The following is a 25,431-nucleotide window of genomic DNA, read 5'->3' as shown; positions in this document are numbered from 1 at the left end:
TCAATTATGTATAAATTGAATATATATTCAATGTATTTATTCAAATATACATATGCTTATATATATATGTGTGTGTGTGTATATATATATATATATATATATATATATATATTGCCATCTGTCATGGCAACCCTCCATTTCAGCCAAAGCAGCCCCTCACCATCCCCTAGTCAGACCATGCCCATTCCTACTTTTGTTGGTGACTTTGCCCACTTGAAATTCCTTTATTTCACTCTGCTGGTGGAAGTCCCATGAGCCTTCAAAGGCCAACTCGAGTTCATCTTTCTTCACAAAGCCTTCCCCGAATACTGTAATACTCCTGGACCTAGTCCTTCTGTGAGATTGTCACCATTTGTTAGGGTCTACAGTGACGCATTCCCCTCCCCTGATAACAAAAATATGCTAAACAGTTTGTTAAAAGGCAGCTCCTCAAGAGAGAAATATCAAGGTCATGGATCAGAGCAGAGATATGTAAGGCTTCCTGGTCTCTCAGACTTGAGTAAAACCTGACTGGATGTATTAACTGCTAAGGAGAAACATGTCTGTCTTCTGGAGGGTTGGTCAGTAGTAAAAGCATAGAAATGGTGAGGAAGAGACCAACATGGGCAGTGCCCACCTAGCCTTGCCTAAGAGTAGAGATGGCACCTCAGGCAGCAGATGAGAGTCAGGCCCACCAGCCGGGCTGTGCCCGCGGGGCAGATGGATGGATCTAGCTACCTCAGTCCTTTCCATTAAACACTGGATTCAGCTAATTACTTTTCTTCCACTTCTCTTCTCACCAAATAGCCTTCTGATTATGCTTCAGTGTGCCACAGAGGCCTGTCTCCACAGGAGGTAATGCCCAATCATGTAGACACAGATGCCCTATCTATGGAACGGATGTTTTCCTTATTGTCAAGTCATGACCTGACATTCTGATTTTGATCAATCCTGTGACATTGGTAAGGTGATATTGCCTCCATGTAGAAAGAAGTGCATTCTCTCTTGATGAGATCAGAGTCTGATTTCTCAGCCTAAGAGCCTAGGAACTAGCGTGGGGTCAACTTTCCATGACCTCTGGGAAGAGAAATCATTGGCCATTGTCCAGTCCGTACTCTGCATCTTGAGGTGGCCTGCAGCCTTTTGCTTTTGGGGAAGTTCTATAAACTCCTATTGCTGTTTTAAATTTTTTTTTTTCAACGTTTATTTATTTTTTGGGACAGAGAGAGACAGAGCATGAACGGGGGAGGGGCAGAGAGAGAGGGAGACACAGAATCGGAAGCAGGCTCCAGGCTCTGAGCCATCAGCCCAGAGCCCGACGCGGGGCTTGAACTCACGGACCGCGAGATCGTGACCTGGCTGAAGTCGGACGCTTAACCGACTGCGCCACCCAGGCGCCCCTCCTATTGCTGTTTTAAATTCCTATGTGGTTTAACCTTGTGTTTATATTTTTTTATGTGGTTTCATTATTTCCTCTCCCTACTTAGATGATACACTTTTTGAGGACAGAGACCATGCAGTTTTTTCCTGTAGTGGACAATAATGATGTTCAAAGGAAGAGATGAGGCATTGTGTCAATTTCACAAGGAGGAATAATGCAACCTAATATTTATGGGAAGTAGCCTACAGAGTCCAGCAATAGACAGATCCGTGGGTGACTAGGACTTTTGAAATGTTACCTTTTAGAGGCGCCTGGGTGGCTCAGTTGGTTAAGCGTCCTACTTTGGCTCAGGTCATAATTTCATGGTTCAGGAGTTCGAGCCCTGTGTTGGGCTCTGTGCTGACAGCTCAGAACCTGGAGCCTGCTCTGGATTCTGTGTGTGTCTCTCTCTCTCTTTGCCCCTCTCTCACTCTTACTCTCTCTCTCTCTGTCACTCTCAAAAATAAATAAACATTGAAATGTTACCTTTTAGTATTCAAATCAGTGGAAGAAAATAAATAAATGGTAATAGAACAACTGCTTAATTATTTGGGAGGAAAATAACAACAGATCCCTATTTCTCACCTTAAAAAAACATATTTCAGTAAATGTAAAAAAAGAGAAACAAGAACCCGTCAAAGTATTAGAAGAAAATAGAATCAATACTTTTATAATCTTGTGGTGAGAAAAAGCTTTGTGACCTGATACCACATGCAGAAACATTTGATAGATTTGATCGTCTTGTCCGATTTATGCTTGGAATAAACCAGACATCTGATTGAATCCCCACAGTCCTGTGAGGATGATATCACCATCCTTCTTTCATCCATAGAAGGGGATCAGCTTAAGGCCCCTGTGGCAAAACCCAAAGCAGAACCCAGCTGTGCCTGCAGTCAGCCTGTGCTCCTATCCCACTGTTCCGTCTCCTTCACGATAAAAACACTGACAAATATTTGAAACATTGAAATTCAGTGAAAGCCCTTGAAAGGATTAATATATTTCATATGAAGAGAGTTTTATAAATCAACAGGAAGAGGACAAACAATCCAGGGGATCAAGGGGGCAAGGACTACGATGAACAGGAGGGTGTGGACAGTCCGTCACCATATCTGCCTCATGGCTTATGGGACATGGGTCTTGTTAACAAGGCCTTTTCGCCTCATGGTATAAAAATAGTCTCTGATATTTTCTTCTGTACTCTTATAATATTCGTTGTGATTTATTTATTTTTAATCTGTACGGAATCTGTGTGGTGCTTTGGTACGGTCGAGGTAGGGGATCTAACTTTTTTCCCTTACGTAAAGATCCAGTTACTTTAAAATCTTTTATTGAATGGTTCATTCTTTCTTCATGGATCTAAAATACCATTTTTATCTGGACTCTATTCTATCAATCTGGTTTTCTTTTCCTGTATCAGTATCATGCTACATACTTAACTGCAGTTGCTCTGTAAGAACGTATTTTAATGTCTGCTCTGTGATCTTCTTTTTCATACAGTTTGTTGCTATGCTTGCACATTTTCTCTACCAAATGTCAGCTGGCCAGTTTTTGTTTAAAAAACTGTCTTGGGATTTGAATGGGATTGCCTTGACTTTGTAGGTTAATTTGAAGGGAACTGACATCTGTACACTATTCTAGGAAAATAGTGTCTCACATCATGTATTCGTTTCTTCTTAATGTCCTTCAGAAGAGCTTTAGTGTTTTCATCTCATAGGTCTTACCCATTCTTTGCTAAGTTTATTCCTAGGTACTTTATGCCTTTTTATTGATAATTGTAAATGGGATAATTCTTCCGTTTTTTGATTAATTATTTATGGGACATAGGAAAGTCATTGAGGTTTACATGTTGATCTCTTGATTTTATATCTAGCCATCTTACTGAATTCTCATATTTCTTCCAATAAAATTTTAGTTGATTCTCTTGGGCCTTTTAGTTTGTCTGTAATTTCGTATGCAAATACGTCTTAGTTCTTCTTTCCACGACTCCATTTTTTCCCACTGCATCAGTTAGGACCTCCTCAACAGCAATGAATAGCAGCAGTGATAACAGACATCCTACTCTTGTCCTTGACATTAAAACAGTGCTGCTGTTTAGGTTTCTGGTAGACACTTTTCTTTTCCTCCTCCCAAGAATTTTTATTAGGAATTATCTGTTGACTGTTATCTGAGACAGTCAGTAAAATGTATTACCAACTGCACACAAGTTAGGTGTTATTGAAGAGTCAAAGGACTATTAAACAAATTCCTGTCCTAGGAAAAGTTATCATCTCACTGGGTAGATAAGACCTAAAATGCAAAGGAATGAATAAAGATTTGGAGGGAGTGGTTATTGTGATGGGTAACTTGATCATGTTTTCCTCCAAAACAGATTTATTGTCATAGAGCAGCAGCCAAGGAAGGTAAAGAAGGAAGCTCAAGGTAAATATTAGTCTGGCAATCGTTAAAGTAGAATTTTAGAACTAGATTTTCAAACTCATCTATTTCAATCCCCTTGTTTTACAGCCAGGAAACCACCAAAGGCAGAAAGAATACATATTTGGCCTAATGCTTTGCCTGGACCCAGCAAAGTTAGCTGCCCAGCCAAACCCGAGTTAGAATGGGACTGGCACAGAGCACCTGCTCACTAGACCTTTAAAGAAAGATCGTGGGGGGACGGAGGTGAAAATGTTCAGACCCGTTCCTGCTGGCGGTGGGCATCAGGCCTGGCCACAGACCTTCTCAGAGGCTCTGGAGAAGGGATAGGGAGGGCCAAACGTCGTGGGGTGAAGGGGCTAGTCTTCAAGCATGATGGAAGGTGGAATACATGAGTCCCTCCTATAAAGTGGGGGGGAAACTTCCTTCTTCCTCCTTCTGGTTTTCGAGGCCCCGCTCTCCATTCCCTTTATCCAGACCCAATAGAATTTGAACTGGGAGAGACCTTAGATAATCATTTATCTCTTCCTTTTATACTAATGAGATGGAGAAGGAGAAAAGGAAGATGTCTTGCCGGACGGTTGTATCACTAGTACCACTAGAACCAGAAAGAAGATGGTTCCTTTCCAGTTGGGCACATCTCTGACTACACTGTTCTTGGGCTGTGAACTGCATGTGAGTCACAACTCAGTGCACACATACCGTATAGACATAAGTACCTTCTAAAACAAACTTACCATACACTCTGATTCTTTCTGTTCTGTTTTTTTTAAGTTTATTATTTATTTGGGAGGGGGGGGGGTGGAGCAGAGAGAGAGAGAGAGAGAGAGAGAGAGAGAGAGAGAATCCCAAGCAGGTTCTACACTATCAGCACAGAGCCAGACACAGGGCTCAATGTCACAATCTGTGAGATCATCACTTGAGGCAAAATCAAGACTTGGGCTGCTCACCTGACTGAGCCACCCAGGTACCCCCTATTCCGTTTGTATTCAAAAAGAGTATTTTCTGTTTTAGCGCTAGCCATGTGTTTTAAGATGATTTCCCGACTCACTCCCTCATCTGCCTGCAGTGTGAAAGTCAGTGAGCTAGATAACTGCTGGTTGGACTCAGGCATTCACTCGGTGCGATTCATCTTGTAAAGTAAAGCAGCTAGGAAAATAGAAACACCTCCCCACCCGCCAGCAAATGATGCCTGGGAGGCTAAGCCTGGCGGGGACTGATGTACAATGCTTCTGGAGAGAGTTAGGTGCTTCTGCCGTGTGGTCACCCAGTTTGTTGACTGCACAAGGGCACTTGGCCAAGGGCCAGAAGGTGAGCAGGGTGAAAATCCTGCCTATACTTCATGTCAAGTTACATACGAAGGTCTCCCAGGGACACTGTGGGGCCATTATGGACAGACACAGGAAAATTCTGAAAGCCCAGCATGTATGGAATTATTTCTGAGATCCCAGGTCTGTGTTGATTTTGCCTGCTAATAAGACTGGAGAAATACATTGTGAGAGGCATGGAAAATGGTATGAATCACTAATTGTCTGTGTGTGTGTTTCCTTCAAGGGGCTTCTTTGGATCTCTGCTGCGTAAGAGATGCTCAAAGGAAAGTGACAATCAGGTAAATCTGAGGAGGATAAAGTACCGTGGCTGGAGAAGGCAGGGGAAACAGACCTAACATTGTCCTTTCTGTTTTCTAGGAGGGCTTTTTCTGGAGAAGGTGGCCACTTTGGCTTAGGGACATGTACAGACCTCTCAATGCCACACGCAAGAAAAACATGGCACAGAAGCTACACGACAAGGATTCTTCTGATGAAGATGAGATTTTCCACATGGAACTAGGGTACGTGATTGGGGAAGATTTTCTCTAAAATGGGGAAATTATGAAGAGTTGAATTGTTCCTTTTGAGAGTCAAAGCCTTGGCATTCTTCTCCTTTTCCCAGGGAGCCTGGCAAAGCCACAGCAGAGAAGGCCACAGATTCCACTACTGAAGAGCTGGGTGACGAGAGTGAGACACTATGTGAGGTTGTCACAGAGTGAACGCCGTCCTGCCTCAGGCCACCTACAAAGTTTACTTTCCGATACTGGCTTCTCAGCATTGCTTATAAAATACGTTTTCTTCTCATATTGAAATGTATAAATCCATAACCAATTCTAGCCACATGGTAAGGAACTAAAACGTAAACAGTTCAATATTTATCTACAGACAACAGGGGCCACAGGCGAGAGAAGCAGGACTGAAGCCAGAGTCCCTCGTGGTAGCCAGTATTTCCACAAGACAGTCTGGGCAAAGTAGGGTGAATGGGGCGTCTTTCCCTCATTTCCCTGATACAGTCAGTCTCTGGAAACTGGAGAACGTATCTTCAAGGGGCTTAGACTATTAAGTTAATTAACAGCTTATTCTGGTGCTCTCTCCCCTGGCTCACCAAATACCAGTCCTTCAGAACGCGCTTGACCCCCTGCCCATAGAGGATCGTCTCTTTCTGGCCCCTCCGTAAGGTCTTTGGGGTTGCCAGAATGTTTGGATCGCTGAGCCTACCTCCACTGTCGGGCTGAGGCCTGTCTTTCTTCCCAAGAGCTCAAACTCGGACACAAAATCTGTAGGTGGAAGTAGAGTGTTCCTCAACCTTACAAGCTAGTAGATAATTCCCATTGGGTTTTTTTGTTTGTTTTCTTTAAAAAAAAAAAAAGTCCCCACCCTCAGAGAGCTAGCAGGGAGATGCTGGAGGGTTAGAGTAAAGAATGTGTGAGAGCAGTAATTACCCAGGACTGCCCTGCTCAGGCCTTTATTTCAGAAAACTTATTGGCGGGGGCACTTACTGTTCACCTGTACCACACTAGCCTCTGCTGACCCCACTGAGGGTCGGATGCGTGCGGCTGGGCTCTCTCCAGTTCAGCCCAGCACCACACCTACCACTACTTTCCTACCCAGCTCAGATCAGGGCTGCACGATTCCAGGAGATAATGCAGCACAACGTGCAGAAGACGCAAACATCCCTCCACTTCTGCAGAGGAGGGCGTTAACCAGTCACATTTGGGATGTTGGGAGGAGTCGGGGTGCCTGGGTGGCTCAGTCCGTTGAGCATCCGACTTTGGCTCAGGTCATGACCTCATGGTGTGGGAGTTTGAGCCCTGCACTGGGCTCTCTGCTGTCAGCACACAGCCCACTTCAGATCTTCTGTCTCCCTTTCTCTCTGTCCCTCCCCCCAGCTCACACACTGTCTCTCAAAAATAGATAAACATTAAAAATAATGAAGTCATCTATACTTTCTGAGTAAATGAATGACAGATTTTAGAAAAAGGACGTCAGAGTCAAAATACAGTAGTGAATAAAAGAATTCCTGAATGAACAAGGTTTGATAATCTCTTTTCTTAATGTCTGTTTATTTTGAAAGAGAGCAAGGGGGGAGGGGCAGAGAGAGAGGGAGAGAAAGAGCCCCAAGCGGGCTCCGTGCTCAGTGTGGAACCCGATGCGAGGGACTCGATCTTACGACCGTGAGATCACAGCCTGAGCTGAAATCAAGTTTCGGATGCTTAACCGACTGAGCCACCCAGGCGCCCCTGACAATCTCTTTAGATGCCCCCAAATAAATGCTGGTGGCTTAGCGATAGGTGATGGAATATGGCACCAACCGCTGGCCACCAACAGAGTCCCCCGAGGGGACAGTAGGACTGGGGCACAGCCCAGCAGGTTTGGCAGGGTTGGTAGGAACGGTTCCAAGCGGAGTGATTGGCCCATCAGTGCCTCTTCGGCTCTATTAGTTTGCTGCTGCTGGGCAAGGACACCTGTTCTCCTGGTGCCTGCTCCCGTTCCCCCAGCGTTTTAGTGAGAATGGCCACCAAGTGTCTGTCTCTGTGTGGTGACCTCAGTGAGCCAACAAATAACTGTGTTGAAAGCACGAGACTAGAGAGTAACAGTAATCGGAAGCAGCAGCAGCAGCTAGTTCACTATTTGCTTACTTGGTGTCAAGGCCTGGGTTGGGCGTGTTGCAGTCTTAATTTCGCCCAACAGTCCGTGAAAACATACTTTATTATCCCCATCTGGCAGATAAGGGGACAGGGCTTAAAGGACGTAGGTAACCTGTTCAGGTGCCCAAAGCCGCAAATCCAAAACTGCCAGGTAGGGGTTTAATCCAGGCCTGTTAACTCCAAAGCCTGCTGACGGTTATACTGCCCTGCTGCAGGGTGCAGGGGTACAGAGACGTCTAAGCCATGGTTACCATCAAAGAATCAATAATTACAACGATGAGGATGGTGGCAGCTACTGTTTGTTGAGCACGTGCTTTGAGCCGGGCGCAGTACCAGGCCCTGTAGTCACTCTTAGGTCACAAGGGCAGAAACTCCTCATGCCAGCTCAAACTCCTTAATGAGCTGGGTGGAGCGGGGGCTGGTGGTGACTTTTTGAATAAGAGAGGTGGACACAGAGACAGAGCTGACGAGAAACCAAGAAGACCCATCTGTGCATCGTTGGGCTTCCCGAAGTGTGGGCCGGGATTCCAGGCAACTCCATTCTCCTATTTTGGAATATTTCCATTAGCGCAAATGTGGTTCATAAAGTGAAGCTTAGAAAATGTTGTTTCTATAACACTACCTCAAATTTGCACAATACTTATCAGTCTCAAATGCTACCCTGCCATATTTCTTTTAATTTCTTTAATGTTTATTTTTGAGAGAAAGAGAGAGAGAGCATGCGGGCAGAGAGAGAGGGAGACACAGAATGTGAAGCAGGCTCCAGGCTCTGAGCTGTCAGCACAGAGCCCGATGCGGGGCTCGAACCCATGAACCACGAGATTATGACCCTCTCTGCCACTCCTCCACTCGCACTCTATGTCTCTGTCTCTTGCTGTCTCCAAAATAAACATTTAAAAAAAATTTTTTTAAACAACAATGAGCATTTATTCCTCAAAAAAACGTCTTTTTTAATGTTTATTTTGAAGAGAGAACAAGAGAGAGAGTACAAGCAGGGGAGGGGCAGAGAGGGAGACATAGGATCTGAAGCAGGCTCCAGGCTCTGAGCTGTCAGCACAGAGCCCAATGCGGGGCCCGAAGCCATGAATGGTGAGACCGTGACCTGAGCCAAAGTCAGACGCTCAACCAACTGAGCCACCCAGGCGCCCCATTCCTAAAAAGTTTTCAGTCAAAATTTCGGGAATAGCTTGGGCACTTCTGCCCCTGGGTCTTTTGTGAGATTCTCAAGATACCACAGGGCTGCAGTCATCTGAAGGCTTGACTGAGTCGGAAGGGTCCACTTCCAAGGTGGTTCACTCACTTAACATGGCTGTCAAGGGGGTTGGAGGGAGGCCTCAGATCCTTGCCATATGAGCCTGCCCACATGATGTTTGACTGAATGTCCTCACAGCATGATGGCTGGGTGCCTCCAGAGTGAGTGATCTGAGAAAGAGAGACAGAAATGACAGAAGGTATCCTTCCTATGACCTCCCCTCAGACGGCACAGAGCAGCATTTAGCAGTGACTTAGTCACTAAATCCAGTTCACATTCAAGGGGTGGGAATTTAGACCCCACCTTTTATTTATTTATTTATTTATTTTTACTTTTTTTAATTTTTTTTTTCAACGTTTATTTATTTTGGGAAAGAGAGAGACAGAGCATGAACGGGGGAGGGGCAGAGAGAGAGGGAGACACAGAATCAGAAACAGGCTCCAGGCTCCGAGCCATCAGCCCAGAGCCTGACGCGGGGCTCGAACTCACGGACCGCGAGATCGTGACCTGGCTGAAGTCGGACGCTTAACCGACTGCGCCACCCAGGCGCCCCTAGACCCCACCTTTTAAAGAGAGAAGAGTCGGGGTGCCTGGGTGGCTCAGTTGGTTAAGCGTCCGGCTTCAACTCAGGTCACGATCTCGCGGTCCATGAGTTCGAGCCCCGCGTCAGGCTCTGGGCTGATGGCTCAGAGCCTGGAGCCTGCTTCGGATTCTGTGTCTCCCTCTCTCTCTGCCCCTCCCCCGTTCATGCTCTGTCTCTGTCTCAAAAATAAATAAACGTTAAAAAAAAATAAAAATAAAGAGAGAAGAGTCAAAGAATTTGTGAACATATTTTTTATTTTTTTCCAGCACTCATTCAGTAGATCTTTATTTTTTTTCAATATATGAAATTTATTGTCAAATTGGTTTCCATACAACACCCAGTGCTCATCCCAAAAGGTGCCCTCCTCAATACCCATCACCCACCCTCCCCTCATCAACCTCCCCTCATCAACCCTCCCACCCCCCATCAACCCTCAGTTTTGTGAACATATTTTAAAACTACCATAGCCAGGAAAACAAACCATTCTAGATATTTCAAACACACACACACACACGCAAAGGTCATACAAGCAATTGGTGCTCACCACTGGTGGGGCTCGCGGTGGTGAAGGTCAGGGCCAGGGGGGAATCGCACCACTAGCTCTCAGGTTACTTTACCACAGTTGCTTTCCATAGATTCAAAGTTGCTGCTGCCACTCAGTCAGGAAACTTCGGGAAGCCACTGCTGGGGTCACTACAGCCCCATGGCCCCAAGCCTGACTGGTGGGGAGTATGGACTCCAACATTCAGCCTGCATGTCTGCTGCTGCAGAGGAGAAAAGCATGGCTTCCGCCTCCTTCCCGCCTTCCAAATTTCACACAGGTACGCTTTATTGGCAGAATTCTGCTGTCGAGGGAATCCGTGAACTATGGTTCGTGGGTGTCCAGGACCTGCAAAGAAGGGGCTAGAAATGGGTGTCAAGAGCCAACCAACATTATCCAGCAAACCCCTCCTGATGGGTGGGTGTTCAAAGGCTTTGTAAAAGGGGGGTGGTGTCCACATGGAGTAACCTGGTGGTCGTGTTTCTAAGTCAGAAACCCTGAAAGGTGTCATTCTAGCTGGGCAGCAGGTGAGGCGCTGGATGCTGACGACATACACTCATCCCCAGAGGTGACTGGAGAAGCGCCTGGAGTTGATTCTTAGTTTCATCTCTGGAACGTTCTCACTGGAATTAAAGCTGGATGGACTATTGGCAATGCAGTATCTGAGAAAACATAGCCCCCATTCAAAAGGGCTGCCAGAGAAAAGATCTCCACAGGGAAACATGATTTCTCAAAATCTAGCCTTTGGACCTCTATACGCAAACATCCCTGGGATGCTTACTTAAAAAGCTGATCCTGAAAATAATTTAATTTCAAAGGCTGTTGGGGCACCTGGCTGGTTCAGTCAGTTGAGTGACCGACTTCGGCTCAGGTCATGACCTCACGGTTCTTGGGTTTGAGCCCCAAGTCGGGCTCTGTGCTGACAGCTCGGAGCCTGGAGCCCGCTTTGGAGTCTGTGTCTTCCTCGCTCTCTGCCCCTCCCCCACCCCCTGCTTGCACCCTGCCTCTCTCTCAAAAATAAATATTAAAAAAATAAAAAATAAAAGGCTGATCCTGCACACCTCCCCTGATGAAAATAAACAAAAGCAGACACTGCTTAAAGTAATCCAGACAGAGTTCAGTCAGTAACACAGTATTGCAGTGCCGTAGGGGAAAGGGTTCATCGTGAGCAGGCACCCAACTGGCATTATTACAGAGGAGATGGGGTATTTCACAGGGAGAATGAGGGGCTAGGGAAGGGAATGAGTGGGGGCTCTATAATCAGAAGTGAAAGATGACAAAAAGCAGGAAGGGACGCTGGCCCATAGGAGACCCATCTGGCTTTGCTGACACTTCTCAAAGTTAAGCTCCTGCCCTCTCACAGAAGCTGGGAGACAGGGGCCCGATCTTCAGGCGTTGGCTGGACTAAGCAGCCAATCCTTTAGACAGCCGGGAGTTTTGCAGGCAGGCACTTTAAGGGAGGCTAGGGTCCTACTAGGGATGCGGCCACGAGCTGCCAGCAACCATGCCCGTGTTTGTTCAAGTCTTCACAGGCCAAGCAAGGTTGAATCAAGAAGAGGGCTCGGAGGAGCCCGGCGAGCATTTGGAGAAAGAATCTGTCACCCTCCGAAGCCACATGCCCACCCCTCCTGAGCCCATCCCCCAAACAGAGGGACCACTTTGACAGGCCTTTGTATGCTCACCAAACTACTGAAGTAGGACAAGGCGGACGGGGAGGTGGGGGAAGCAGACGTTCTCCGGCTTCTTCAGGGCTGGAGGTCAGCAGGGATCTGCGGGCGGGAGACGAAGGGCAGAGCAGATTGAGGATGACCGGGAGGCTCAACTGGATTCTTAACCTGGGAGTCCCGACTGGTCATGCTGGCCGGCTCCTGCCCCCACGGAGGTCAGGGCCTCTCAGTCCTGAGGAGCACCAGGCACGACCAGCTCTGGCTCCTGTGGTCCTGGTGGGGGTATGTTGTTGAGACCTGGGGGATGGCGTGGAGCACCAGCTGGGGGGCGGGAGCACACTCATTCAAGAAGAAGAAAAGTCCCGAGGCCCGAAGCAGAGGCAGGAATGGTGCTTAGGCTGCCTGTGTTCCAGGGCAGCGGCAGAGAGCGGTCTGGCGCCACACTGTGGAGGAAATGAAGATTTCAACAGTACAAAGGCCTCATCTGGATGAGGGCTACACCCCAGGGTGGTAGAGCAGGAAAACAGAAGGAGCCTGGCTCCCTGACATAAGAGCCACCGAACCAGCCCCAGATCCAGTACTTAACCGGATTATCATATGAGAGATCAAGAAGCTGCTTCTTAAAAAAATTTCTTTTCAATGTTGACTTATTTTTGAGAGACAGAGACAGAGCACGAGCAGGGGAGGGGCAGAGAGAGAGGGAGACACACAATGTGAAGCAGGCTCCAGGCTCTGAGCCGTCCGCACACAGCCCGACACAGGGCTCGAACCCATGAACGGCAAGATCATGACCTGAGCCAAAGTCAGACACCTGACCGACTGAGCCACCCGGGTGCCCCCAAGAAGCTGTTTTTTAATTTAACCCACTGTTGGGGCGCCTGGATGGCTCAGTCGGTTAGGGGTCCGACTTCAGCTCAGGTCAGGATCTCACCGTTTGTGGGTTCAAGCCCCACATCGGGCTCTGTGCTGACGGCTCAGAGCCTGGAGCCCGCTTCGGACTCTGTGTCTCCTTCTCTCTCTGCCCTTCCCCCACTCAATCTCTGTCCCTGTCTCAAAAAGAAATAAACATTTAAAACCAAAAAGAATTAAAGGGCGCCTGGGTGGCTCAGTCGGTTAAGCATCCAACTTCAGCTCAGGTCATGATCTCGCGGTTCGTGAGTTTGAGTCCCACGTCGGGTTCTGTGCTGTCAGCCTGTCAGCGCAGAGCCCGCTTTGGATCCTCTGCCCCACTCTCTCTGCCCCTCCCCCGCTTGCACTCCCCCCCCCCGAAAAAAAGGATTAAAAAAAAAGAATTAAAAAAAAATCACTTAACCCACTGTTGTGTCGGGTCTCTACTGCAGCAGCTGAACCTGTACGTAACCTGATAACGGAGGGAGTCCATGTATCTGTTATCTTTTGCCACAACAGTGCTAACTAATAAACCATCCTCAAAACTCAGGAGGCTGGGAAACCGATTCTCACAGGTTGGCCGTTACCGCTGTACTTTAATGCCCTGCTGGCTGGATCGGCGCGGCTTCTCACTGCTGGTCTTGTCTCCCTGTGTTGCTGCCGGGACCCAGCCTGAAGAGGCAGCGGCTACCCAAGAGAAGCGTAAGAGAGCAAGCACTCTTGCTCTCTTCGAGCCTAAGCACGGAGCCTCTTCGAGCCTCTTCGAGCCTCTTCGAGCCTAAGCACGGAACCAGCCCCAAGCCCCAAGCCAGGGGATGGGAAAGTACACTGTGGCCACGAGGAGACACAGCAGGAGCGGGGATGCGGGGAGGGCCCATAATTCTCTCTCCCAGAATGTGACAGAGTCCTGGGTTAGAGGCTACGACACGGTGGCCCTGCTCTTCTAGGCGTCACCTACGAATGGCGCGGAGTGAAAGATAGCGTCCGTCCATGTGAAGACTCAACCGCAGTTCTCTATTAGGTCAGGAGCCCTGACAAGACAAGAATCACATCTCCTTCCTCTTCCCAACGCCTAGTGCCAGACCCTGCCCTCAGGGCTGACTCGGGGATATTACTGGGTGAATCTGAGACCATTTCTTCACTCTCTGCGTAGGATTCCTTATGTAATACAGACTGACCTCCTAAAGGTCAGCACACAGTGCTATGTGTTTGCCCCCAAAGCTGCAAAGGGACCGTGCCATTGGGAACTGAGATGTGTACCTAGGTCTGTCTACACCGCATCCTGGATCCACTGCCTCCCAGAGGGACCTCCAGAAGAAAGGACTTCTACAAGTTAAATATCGCAGACTTCACAGTCCAAAGGAGAACCGCTTGAAGAGAGCCATGGTCGACGCTAAGGAATGCCACCATCACCACAGAATTCCAGGCACCGGGCATGTGGGTAGAAAGTATATTTTAGGGCAGTGACTCATGGTAAGTCGTTTCCTCCAGACCCTAAAACGGACTATTCAATGTCAAGCTGTCTCAGGCTCAGGCTGATAACAGGGCAGCCATAGGGGACCTAATGGGAGCTGCGTTGTCACGGTCCAAGTCTGTACACACCGCTTGTATAACCTGCCCAAGTTCGCAAAGACAATATATCAGTCGCCGCTCTTTATGCTCCAAGTGAAAGAAATCCAACTAACATATGCTTAAACCAAAAATGTCATACAGTGTATCGGCTCACATAACCCGGAAGCCTAAGATCTTAAAGCTGGCCGCATCTAGCGCTCAAACGTCATTCTCTCCCCAACTGTCCCTCAGTTGTGCTTTCCTCCATGATGGCTTCAGGCTTCAGGATGCATGCCCCAAGACTGCAAAGATAGTCGTTAGTAACTCCAACTCTCCACTGAGGTTGAGCAAGCCTCATAAAGGAAAGCCAGTCTTCAAAAAGCCTCTGATTGGTCTGCTCGGACCCTGTATCTGGTAGGAGGAGACCCTGATTGGCCAGCCATGGCCACGTGCACCTGCAAGGTGGGCCTTAAACCAGTACTTAAGTCTCTGCTAGGGCACAGGAACTGAATAGAAAGTCAAGAGAGGGGTTGTCTCACGGCAAGTTGAGGGGGTGAGGTGACAAATGGAAGACCAGACATTGAGGCTAGATTGAACTAACCCTAAGCCTAAACTTTGAACAGGCTTTCACACGTTCATAGATGCTATTGTGAGTAAAACACAAATTCACTTAAGAGCAGGAGTGCCTTCATAGTAACTTTTGGTCTTTCTGTATTTTTTGTCCCAATAAATAGATATCGAAAGGATACCTACGATCACGAGCAGGTCCAAAGACCATTCTATTTTTTAATATTAGAAAGGGATTCTTAACTGCAGATTAAGAGAGAGAGTAAAGAAAGCACGAAGAGAAGGGAGCCAGGAAAAGCCCAGCCCACGAAGCAGCGAAGGAAGGTTCCAGGACAGCAGCGTATGACAGGTCAAGGAGGTAGCCGAGGGAAATGGCACTAACTGTCATGCCAGAGCACTGGAGCGGAGTGGAGGAGTGATCGTGGCGGGGAGCACAGAAAGAGAAGGAGAAGAAGTTAAACCCCGGGGGGTCAGGGGACAGAAACGAGTGCCATCGGACTACATGAGTAAGCTCTGCGGTGAACAATACTTACCTAGTCACAATTCTGCAACCACCATCACTCGTGGGGCAAGAGTGACAAAAATAACCCCAAGAATGGAATGGGTGGGGGGTGTTAAAGACCTAAGTCCTTGCCTGTGTTGCCAGGAAGTCCACAGACAGTGTCTAAAATGGATGAATCAGAGCACCTGGGTGGCTCAGTCGGTTGAGCGTCTGACGTCAGCTCAGGTCACGATTTCACGGTTCGTGGGTTCGAGCCCCGCATCAGGCTTTGTGTTGACAGTGCAGAGCCTGCTTGGGATTCTCTCTCTCCTTCTCTCTCTTTCAAAAAAAAAAAATTAAAAAAAATCTTTCAAATGGAAGAATTAAGAGCTAGAAACACAAGATAGGTGGAGATAAGCACCCGAAGATCCAGCGAGAGGTAAGGAGGACCGAGGACTGGTGAGCTGGCCCAGGAGGGTGGGGATGGTCGAGGCAAGAGGCTGCTGCGGGTCATTCTGTTTCCTCACCATTTCATTTCGTACTATTTGAACTGTAAACTACGTGTGATAACATTTGGGAGGCTTAAGGAGTCCATTCTTTTGTCAACTGCACCTCAAAGCTGTATTTGTGTCCAACTTTATTGAGATAGAATTGACAAATCATTTTTACGAACACTTTAAATCCGTTTTTTCAAAGAGAGTGGGAAGAACCAGCTTCCTGCAACAGAAGCCATGAGAACATTACCTATTCCGGTTTCAAAAGAAATGGTGGCATTAGTCCTACTTAGATGATTTCGGTCAGAGACCAAGTAAGGATACATCTGGGGTTCAAACAAGAGAGGCTCTCACTCCAGTGCTCAAAGACCAGTTAGAAAACGGAGATCTGACTGGACTGGGTAGGTACAAATTAGCCAAAACTGTAGTAATAATAATAATAATATAGCTAGTTATCCTCAAGTGCTTACTTCAGACCAGAAACCGTCCTGAGGATATTATCTTCTTTAATCCCCATGGCAACTGATATTTTCCCCAATTTACAGATGAGGAACTGAGGCTCGGATAGTTTGGGGAACTTCCCGGAAGTCACACACTCTGGCCCCTCTGCCTGAGGCGAAGGGGCCTCAGAGTGTTGTGATTTACTTCTCTTTTCTAACCACCAATCAAACTTAGAAGTTTCTATCTCTGGTGCCATCTCGAGGGGCCTATGAAAACCACTGACTGTGGCAGTGGTCTCAGGCCCACACTTGCTGGGTTGTGCTGGGCCCCGCGCTGTCTTAGGGAAGGCCTAGAAAACGGTATGGGGTAGAGCCGGCATTCAAACCTAAGCGTTCCTGGCTCCAAAGCCCACTTGCTCGGCCACTGAATTATGCTAGTTCTCCAGCTAGAATCAGAGCTGGGTGAGGATCCCACCTGTAGTAATTACGAGTTGTATGGCCTTGGGCCCCCAAGTTCCTTAACCTCTCTTAAGCCTGTTTTATCATCTATGCCATGGGGATAACAATGGTGCTTACCTTCAGGGTGGTTGCTAAGGATAAATCAAAATTCCTATCTGGCAAATAGGAGCCTCTATTTTCCACACCTGTTAAATCCCTTGCCCTTCAGCTCCTAGGTTAAAGAGAGATTCTCACATTTTCTCACCCTTCAGATCCACGGGTGGTAGGGCAAGAGACAGAAAAGGTTTGGGTCAAGGCTAAATTCTTGGGCCTCATCCCAGAGTGACTCTCCAGGGCAGGGGCGGGGTTCAGGAATCTACACCTTAGACCCCCGAGAAATTCAGATGCCTGCAGTTCTCCTGCCTGGCTTTGAATGACTATGCGTAGTGCTTGAAATCTGACAGACCAGTGCCTTTGTGAGCCTCTGAGCCCTTCCTGCACTGGCCTCCAGCTGTGTCTGTGCCTCCTCCCTTTCCCCATTGCCCAATCTGTCTTTATCTCCCCCTTCCATTCTAATCCCCCTCCCCTTACTCTGGCCTTACTTCCTAGCTTCCTCTCCACCTCTCCGTGCACCCTCCCCTGAGCTCAGTCTGCATTCCTACCCACCAGCCCTTTCTCTACCAGTCTCTTCGCCGGCATCGCCCTTTCCTGTGTCCACCCGGAAGGCTCAGATAAAAGGTGCTTCCGCCAGGATAACCTTCCAGGCCTCTTCTCTGGCACCATGGCACTTTGCATGTACCTTTATTATTGCTCAAATAACAGGGTAATGGGAGATTTTTTTTTTTCCGGCCTCAGACTACCTGGTGGACTCGTGGCCCATGAATGGTGGAAACGTGCGCCAGAGTAAGATGGAGAGAGGAAGACAAGCCCGTAGACTTTGCAGAGGGGCCGAGAGGCCTGAGAAGTAAGAGAAGACCAGGAGACGGGGGCTCCTGAAAAGATCGACAAGAGATTACCATGCGGGGTTCCCACAGCTTTTGCAGACAGCAGCTGCGCAAAAATTCATTGGAAGAACTGAGGAATGTTGCTGGCTCCATCTGGGGGAGGGCATGCTTGTATCAAGACACTGATGCTCTTGATGTGCTATAATTATAACCAGAAACACTATCCTTTTGCCCAAGAAGCTGGATTTCCTAGTAAATTCCTTACTTTCCAAGTTGTTTAATGCTAAGATAATGCTTTGCTTCTGTGTCCTTATTTATTTATTTTTAATGTTTATTTACTTTTGAGAGGGAGAGCACAAGCGAGGGAGGCGCAGAGAGACAGAGACAGAGAGAGAGAGAGAGAGAGAGAGAGAGAGAGAGAATCCCAAGCAGGCTCTGCACGGTCAGCGCAGAGCCCAATGCAGGGCTGGAACTCACAACTGTGAGATTGTGACCTGAGCCGAAGTCAGACACTTAACCGACCGAGCCACCCAGGCATCCCTCCGTGTCCTTATTTCTAACTTTCTGTTCAACTGTTAACCATACTAAATGTACTCAGATTCATCTAGTCTAAAATCGAGGAGAGGTGGTTCTCGCTCCTAGAGAGAGAATTATTGAAGAGGCAGCCCGCACACACTCAGGTGCCACATCTCCAACAGCTGGTTTTATAAATGGAAACAGGCACTGGGACCCCTTCTTCTCCCCTTCCCAGAAAGGCTGATGGAGAGCCTGGCCCAGATCAGTGGAGCTTTCTTCCAAGACCTGTCCCGTTCCCAGACCAGCCCTGTAGACACCCCCAAAGTCCCCCTGGACCTGCAGGTAGCAGTACCTCTCCACCCCAGTACTCACCCCACACTCAGGCCCTAAGATCCCATTTGACCTAAGCCTGCAGGTATGAAGTGTCCAAAGCACAAGACATCTCTCCCCACCCCCACCAACACACACTCTTGACCTTTTGTTCTGAGTCCATGTGAAAGAGAAATATCAACTCTACCAAGTAAAGGAAACAAACAACCTCCTGGCTAGATGAGAATAACCAGAACCTTAAGCTTCATGCCTGGGGGCTGACGGGTACCTAAAGGTGCTCCCTTGGTGACAGCGGTGATCAAAACCTGTATGCTTTTCCCGAGAACCACCAGGCGGGAAGCACCTACTGCACTGATGCCCTCAGGCAGGCAAAACTAGGGTAGACGTTATTGGTCCGATTTTACAAGTGGGAACCTTCCGGGCAGGAGGCCAACAGACAGCCTCAATGGTAGATAGTGCTGTGCCCAGGCAAGGTCATGAACCCAGAAGGCGGCCGGGATCTAGTGAGACGCAGACACTGCTGGGGGCGGGCAGTAGGACACGTTCCGCCCGACACTGGTGGGCTAGCCCGGTGGCCTCGCCTCTTCGTGCGCATCTCCGGTCGCAGAGTCCCCAGCCTCCCAGATCACTCACCTGCTCTGGGGCTGGGGACTTGGGCTTTCCCGAGCGCTGGCCCCGCCCCGAGGCTCCGCCGGCCCTGCGATTGGCTCCGCGGTCCGGGGGCGGGGCCGGACGCCGAACCAACGTGATGGCGTCAGGCGCCGCGAGCGCCGTTTCCTGTTGTCGCTGGCCGGGAGGCCGCAGCGCCTGGTCGGAGGCTTGGGGGCTGCAGTGGCCAGGAGTGCCCCGCGCCGCCTCCCCGCTCCCTCTGGTGAGTTAGGGGTCAGAGGGCGAGGAGGGTGAGAAGGGACGGCGGGGCCGAGACGAGAACGGGCGATGGGTCACCAGCCCTGTCCGTGATCGCAAACCCTTGGTTGCTTTGAAACTGTCCTGCTTCAGAGCCTTTTCCCTTCCCCGCCTGAGCCCCGCACCCTACCCCACTCGGACCCGAGCCTTCAGCCCAAACAGCCAGTGCTGACCCGTCCCCTTCCTCTTCTTCAGCCGTGACCCGAGCCCAGCCCTTACCCTCACCCCTTCACCACTGGTCTTGCGTAAGTGCAGCCACACTCGACCCCACGGTAGCCCACTTGCAACCCCTAGGACAGCCACTTCCCTCCGCCTCCCTCTAACGCGTGTCATTCTCACCCCTCAACCCCTTTGGCGATCCCAGTGCTCCACGCAAACCTCCTCGAACCCCCCCTCCCCCCTCCCCGTCTTTCTGGCTTACCCCTTTTCAGGCTCAGCTTTCTTATCCCAGCCCCCCTGCTCAGCCCCCCAAGGTCTGCTCAGCCAAAACACCCACCTCCCCCCACTCATTTAATACCTACCACCACAGTAGATGCCCTATTGCGCTTACCCCCCCTCTTCTTGATAACTCTGATCTCAGCCCTGTCTCAAGTCTTGTATGTATCTTCTTGTCCTCACCCACTCAACCCCTAACTTCCAAGCCCACCACGTACTTTCTTTCCATCCCCAGCCAGCCTGAGGACACTTCATTCCTGAGGCTTTGCTAAACCACCCCGCAACTCTTGCTGCCCTAGTTCCCACCACCCCTACCCAATCTTGTTAGATTGACGTCTTCCTATCCCCATTTCAACTCTTCATCCCAACTCTGTGCCCATTCTTCCCTTGATGTGGTCCCCATTTGATCTGAGAACCTAGTGCAGTCCCCTGCCAACCCCACCTGCTTTCTCAGAGCCAGGCACTTGCCGAACACCTCAATTGATGCGGGGCCTCAGATGGTAAGTAAGTGTGGAGGAGTAGAGATCCTTCTCCCGTGGGTCAAGTGCTTTTCCTGGATGTCAGGTCCCCTGTAGCTGTCCTTAAGGATTGTGTTCCTGGCATCCATATTACATTACTCGCGTTGGCTGCTGGAATGGTAGGTATCATCCAAATACCTGGAAGGTGAGGGATAGCTACTCATTCAGCTGGGGCAGTGGGAGCTTATCACTTCCTTTTGGGTGATGATCTGGAGAAACTCAAGGGGTTCCACTGTGTGGGGTTGGCTGTGGTCACAGAATCATGTCCGTGTGTATTGCCCTGCCGCTTAGAAAGGACCCTCACCCAGTGCTCCTCCTGGCCAGAAGTGGTTGTAGATTAGTCCCGCTACCGAATGTGCCAGAGGTGACGTTACATGTTGTGAAGAGTAGAGATGAGTGGATCCTGGGGACGCCGAGGCCTCCGTGGAGGCTGTTGAATTGCTTCCTGTTTTTGCAGGTGCTGGATCATTGAGTTTTGACCATTTTGATTACCCATGAACACAGAGAGTCAAGTTATCTCAGAGTAGCAGGACATTCTTGAGGCACCCAGGCTCCATTGTTAACATTTATAATCTCCTGGGATTTGGGGGTGCACCTCCCCTCTAAGTTCTGGTGACCAAACTCCAAAGGATTGGCCATTTGACAGCCATTGTAAAGGACCCCAAAGAAGACCCATTGTCTCTGCTTGCATTTATAGTCTCACGCCTTTGAGAATTGGATGTCCTTTGACCTTCAATATCCGCTTCCGTTAAGGTGTGGTCTCTGAAGGGTTTCAGCCTGTTGGCAGCTTGGTGTAATGGAAGGAGTTCCACAGTGACCCCACCACTGAAAAGTTGTATACCTCAACCTCTTACGGTCTGCAACGGTCTGAGCCTTTTTATTTTACTCATCTGTTCATTCAGCAAGTATTTTTTGAGCACCACTGTGTGCCGTGCACTGTTTGAAGCATTAGAAATACAATGGTGAATGAGTCAGGCAAAGGTCCTGCTTTCATTCACTCGGAGTTTGGTCCTTGGCAGAATCTTAAGGGATCTGGGACAAGAATATGGGAGAGATGGGTGTTGTTGGATGGAAGGAGGGAGGGAGGAAAGAAAGATACCCAGTGTTCTTAGACTTCACATTTCTGGCCTCACCCACTAGCCTTTGGACTGGGAATCACGAGCTAGAAGTTGCTTGCCCTCCAGCTGATATTCAGTTGCTTTGTTGCCCTTCCCGCCCCCCCCCCCCACCCATCCCACCCCCCACAGGGCTCTTGTCTAGAAATCCAACTTTCTTCAGGTAGAAGGAGGTGCTGTTTACTCAGCACTCACATGTCTGAAGTATCAGCTGTCTTTCTGAATCAGAAGATAACTTTGTCATTTGTTTCCAACTGAAAACCCTGACTCATCACCTGGTACAGCAGCTGGAGGGCTTAAACACCGGCCTGTTGTCGTGCATAGCCAGGTGCAGGATCGGAGTCAGGCCGTAGAGACGAAGCTGTCGCGGATGGCGGGGAAGTCTCTCAGAAGAAGAGGTTGCTGTTTACTGATGAACGGAGTGTTTCGAAAGTGGCGAAGCCAGGTTATCCATTTCTTCTTTTAATGTAAGTCTCATCTGAGTCCTTCTCCTCTTTTCGTTCTTCCTTAGTCTCTGGAGGAAGTGAAATTGGATGTTTATAGAAGGCCAGGCAGTATCACCAAGAGAATCAACCACAACGATTCCTTCCTGTGTGTTGGAACGTTTGAGGAGGGACAGCTCGGAAACCTGGCTGCCATGGAAAGGACCTGTGGTCAGCTAGGTGGGGCCACAGATCTGATGGGCAAGATCGTTTCTTGTCAGTGTTAGGCCTTCTTTGATAAGGTGGAGCTTCTGAAGAGTCTGTGAATAATAAGTTTGCCTGAAACTCTTTGAACCGAGGACCTGGGACAGTATGAACGGGCGAAAGGCACAGAGCTTGGAATGAGAAAATTCTGTCCCTCACCTGAGGCGTGTTTCTACTGAGCCTCAGTTTTCTCTTCTGTGAATGAGGGATAATCATCCTTCTCTCACAGGATTGTTTTAAGAATTAAATGAGGATAGAGAACGAGATCCTGTGCCAGAGTGAACCGATACAGAGGGGCAGAGGTAGACGAAGGGTGGCTTAGGAGTTTCCTAAAGGCACACGGCACTCACCTTTTCTGCTCAGCTGTATCAGGGATGTTTGAACTCTCTACTTGCTCTCTTGATTCTGGGTCTCCTGAAGACCCACCCCTCTTTCGTTTGCTTCTTGGTGTCAGTGAAGACAGTTCTGAGGATAGAAAGTGAAACCAGTCCCATAGCGTGGTAGATGGGGGTCTGGCCCACCCAAGGAGCCTGCTGGAGTGCTGACCTAGCAGTCAGGAGACCCAGAGCCCAGAGATCTCACATCGTAGATGGTCGTGGTCCTGCCTCTGAGCCATTGCCTGCCTTCCTGAGGCGTTCTAGAACCGACAGGCCTATGTAGGGAGCTTTGGCTTCCTGCAAAGAAAGATGTGCCCGGAACTTTGGCCTGACCCCCACGTCCCAGTTCTGTTTTGTGAATTGTCAAGTGGCCATTCTTCTAGGTTTCTCTGCACTGTTGTCCTTCTGTGACGTTCCTGACACTGTTTTAGGTCACAGTTGTCTCTTGTCTGGCCCTGCTCTGACCTCAGTGTCGGTTTACTTTGTTTTTTCAGCAGACCCTGACTTGGCCAGAGCACCCACTTAACGATAAGCCTCCCTCCCTCCAGTGAATATTATATTCAGTTAATTAGTTGATGAGGCCTCAATGGTCCTCCTCTTCAGATTGCTGAGGCCCAAGCCTTGGGGCCGGCTGAGGGAAGGGCAGTTTTAGGGCTTGAGGCTCTGTCTAGAAGGGCAGGCCCCCGGAATTGCCAAAGGGGATTGGATGCCAGGGTCTCAAAGCCAGAGAGCCTGAACTTGGCCTGCAGGGCTGCGTAGGGTAGCCTTGAAGAAACCCAGCCTCTAGGATCAGGCACGGTTTCAGGACCGACTCTGTAGTACGTCCCCTTCTCCCGGTGCCCTGGTGGCCAGAGCATGGAGCTGGTCTCCAGCAAAGGGTCCTGAGGATTCCCAGTGGGTAGGAGCTGGGAAAGTGGTGGAGGGAGAGACAGCCTGATGGGCTGTGGCCAGGGGCTAGCGTTCCTCCTGTCAGTCTGTTGTGCGCTGACCAGAGCTGGTTTCGTGGGGGCCGTCCTCCACACACCTGTCTCCCTTTGCATGTCCTTACTTAGGAAGGTCGGCGCTGGGTCCTGTTCACCCTCTGCCGGATCCAGAGGCCAGGGCTTGAATCAGAGCGTCTTTCATCATTTAGGGCCACCCTGCCGTTCTCCATGCCTCGCTGTTCGCCTGTAAACCTTTCCTGCCAGACTCAACCCCGATGCTCCCTTGCATCCCGCCACCTGGGCCCCCAGCCGAAGAGCCCTCCTCCCAAGACTCCCCTGCCCCCTCCCCAGCCACCCCTTAGCCCTAGCTCACACCTGCCTCTTCCAGAAGGGTGGATGTCATCCTGGCCGAAGGTGGTAGAGCCCGCCACTGATCAGCCCTGGGATCTTGGGAAGTTCCTTGACCTGGGTCAGCTTTGATTTCATATCTGTTAGATCTGGATAATAAAAGAGCTCGCCTAGGGTGGTTCCAAGGAATGAATGAAGCAATGTGTGTGAACAGTACAAAATCCATTCAGCATGCCTCCATTTGATAACTTCTTTGGGCCATCGGTTTTTGAGAACGGAGACAGCGATGACCTGTTTTTTGGTTGTCCCTCCATGCTCGGCAGTGTGGTCACTAGAGATCTGTTTAGATGGGAATGTGCCTGCCCAATCCTGGTCCGTCCGAGTGGCTGGGGCGGTCCAGGCGAGCCAACAGCCCCCCCGAGGCTCAGGTTGAGCCCCCCCGCCCCCCACCTAAGCCACCCCCGGGGGGTGGGGGGGAGCCAGTGCCCTGAGGGATTTACCTGTGTACCCACTTCAGGTAGTTGAGCGGACTCATTCAGACAGTGGCCTTTGCCTGTAAGGCTTGGCCACATCCAACCGGGGTAATAGACACCATTTATCCTTAGTACCGTCAGGCCCTGTGCTGGGCGTTTTCCACATTCATAACCTCCATTTGAGACGTCTGCCGTGGTGCCCCACCTAGCATGCCTAAGTGGTTAGTGGCAAATCGAGATTCGAACCCGTGTTGTTTCCCTTGGGCGTGTCCCTGTGCTGCTCCAGCTGGACCCTCGTGCCTGGAGGGGAAGCAGCGGTGTAGCAAGAGGCCCTCCCTTTGGAAACTTCCTTCGGTTGTGCTTGTCCCTGCCGAGCTGGCAGACATCGGGCTGGCACAGGAGTCAGAGGCTCCGAGTGTGAATTGTGAGCCCCTGCTTCCTGGTCCATGTGGGCTCTTGGCACCTCCGGCGGCAGCATCCCCCTCGCACCCTTAGTTCTGTATCCAGATCAGCCCTTCATTCCCTGCTTTTTTGTGCCAGCGTTTGGTGTGGCATACGGAGGCCTTTCCATGCCCTGATTGGGGTGGACCCACCCATGGCACATAGGATTCCCCACCTCCTGAGATCCGAGCCCTCAGATTTCTTCTCTTCCCTTGTTTCCTTCCTTAAAATCCACTCTTGGCTTTTACTTTTGAATTCAGAGGCCTTTGCGTTGCAGTTTGAGGAAGGTGGGCTGACCCGCTGCCTGCTGGGGGAGGGGGAGAATTGGCTGGGGGTGGTGAGCTGGAACCTGCTCATCTGGCCGCCGCCGTCTGTCTCTGCAGGTGTCATGTGATTCTCCGAGGGAGCTGCAGTGTGAGCGGAAATGCTCTCGGTGGTGGAGAATGGACTGGACCCCCGGGCTGCCATCCCGGTAGGCAGTCGGAGAGGCTCAAGGGTGGGGAAGGGGGCACGGGACAGCCATGTCATTGGTTTTCCTCACTTTGAAATGAATGAGTACTGTCTGGAAAGCGAGGCCTCGGGTTGAGAAAGAGTTATAGCAGAAGCAGGCTCTGAGGAGATCCTGCCCTTTCTAGAACATCTTATTGGTGATGGAATGGGAATTGATAAAAAACGACGGATTTTAATACGGGCTGCCTAAAGACCAAGGATTTCTCAAAGGAAGTCATACATATGGGGCGCCTGGGTG

The 25,431-nt window shown here is 49.6% G+C and overlaps 2 protein-coding genes and 1 long non-coding RNA gene across 12 annotated transcripts in view; all 3 read left to right on the top strand.

The window, feature by feature from the left end:
* The window catches only part of LOC115500704 (leucine-rich repeat-containing protein 37A3-like), a 58,346-nt gene extending 51,912 nt beyond the window's left edge, over window positions 1-6,434 (top strand). The window contains 4 exon segments of the mRNA XM_036064342.1: window positions 3,768-3,817; window positions 5,366-5,420; window positions 5,500-5,642; window positions 5,744-6,434. Coding sequence (XP_035920235.1) covers window positions 3,768-3,817; window positions 5,366-5,420; window positions 5,500-5,642; window positions 5,744-5,840 — 345 coding nt within the window. The 3' untranslated portion in view covers window positions 5,841-6,434.
* A 6,671-nt stretch (window positions 6,435-13,105) lies between these two features.
* Window positions 13,106-17,902, top strand: LOC116737926. Its single transcript, XR_004343266.2, has 2 exons — window positions 13,106-14,713; window positions 17,527-17,902. It is a non-coding gene; the product is annotated as an uncharacterized LOC116737926 (long non-coding RNA).
* Window positions 17,903-19,248: 1,346 nt separating this feature from the next.
* The window catches only part of PLEKHM1 (pleckstrin homology and RUN domain containing M1), a 47,431-nt gene continuing 41,248 nt past the window's right edge, over window positions 19,249-25,431 (top strand). For 3 of the 10 annotated variants that reach the window (XR_003964604.2, XM_036064346.1, XM_030295326.2), the window contains exons 1-2: window positions 19,352-21,902; window positions 25,067-25,155. Coding sequence is in view for 9 of the 10 variants with exons in the window: in XM_036064346.1 (XP_035920239.1) it covers window positions 25,108-25,155 (48 nt within the window). In the remaining variant the exon portion in view is untranslated. The other 7 variants (XM_030295327.2, XM_030295329.2, XM_036064343.1 and 4 more) reach the window with 6 other exon arrangements.

This window comes from Lynx canadensis, chromosome E1 (genome assembly GCF_007474595.2).
Source record: "Lynx canadensis isolate LIC74 chromosome E1, mLynCan4.pri.v2, whole genome shotgun sequence".
Taxonomy (NCBI): domain Eukaryota; kingdom Metazoa; phylum Chordata; class Mammalia; order Carnivora; family Felidae; genus Lynx; species Lynx canadensis.
Note: the sequence above shows the minus strand (reverse complement) of the source record. Positions and strands in the feature narration are given on the sequence as shown.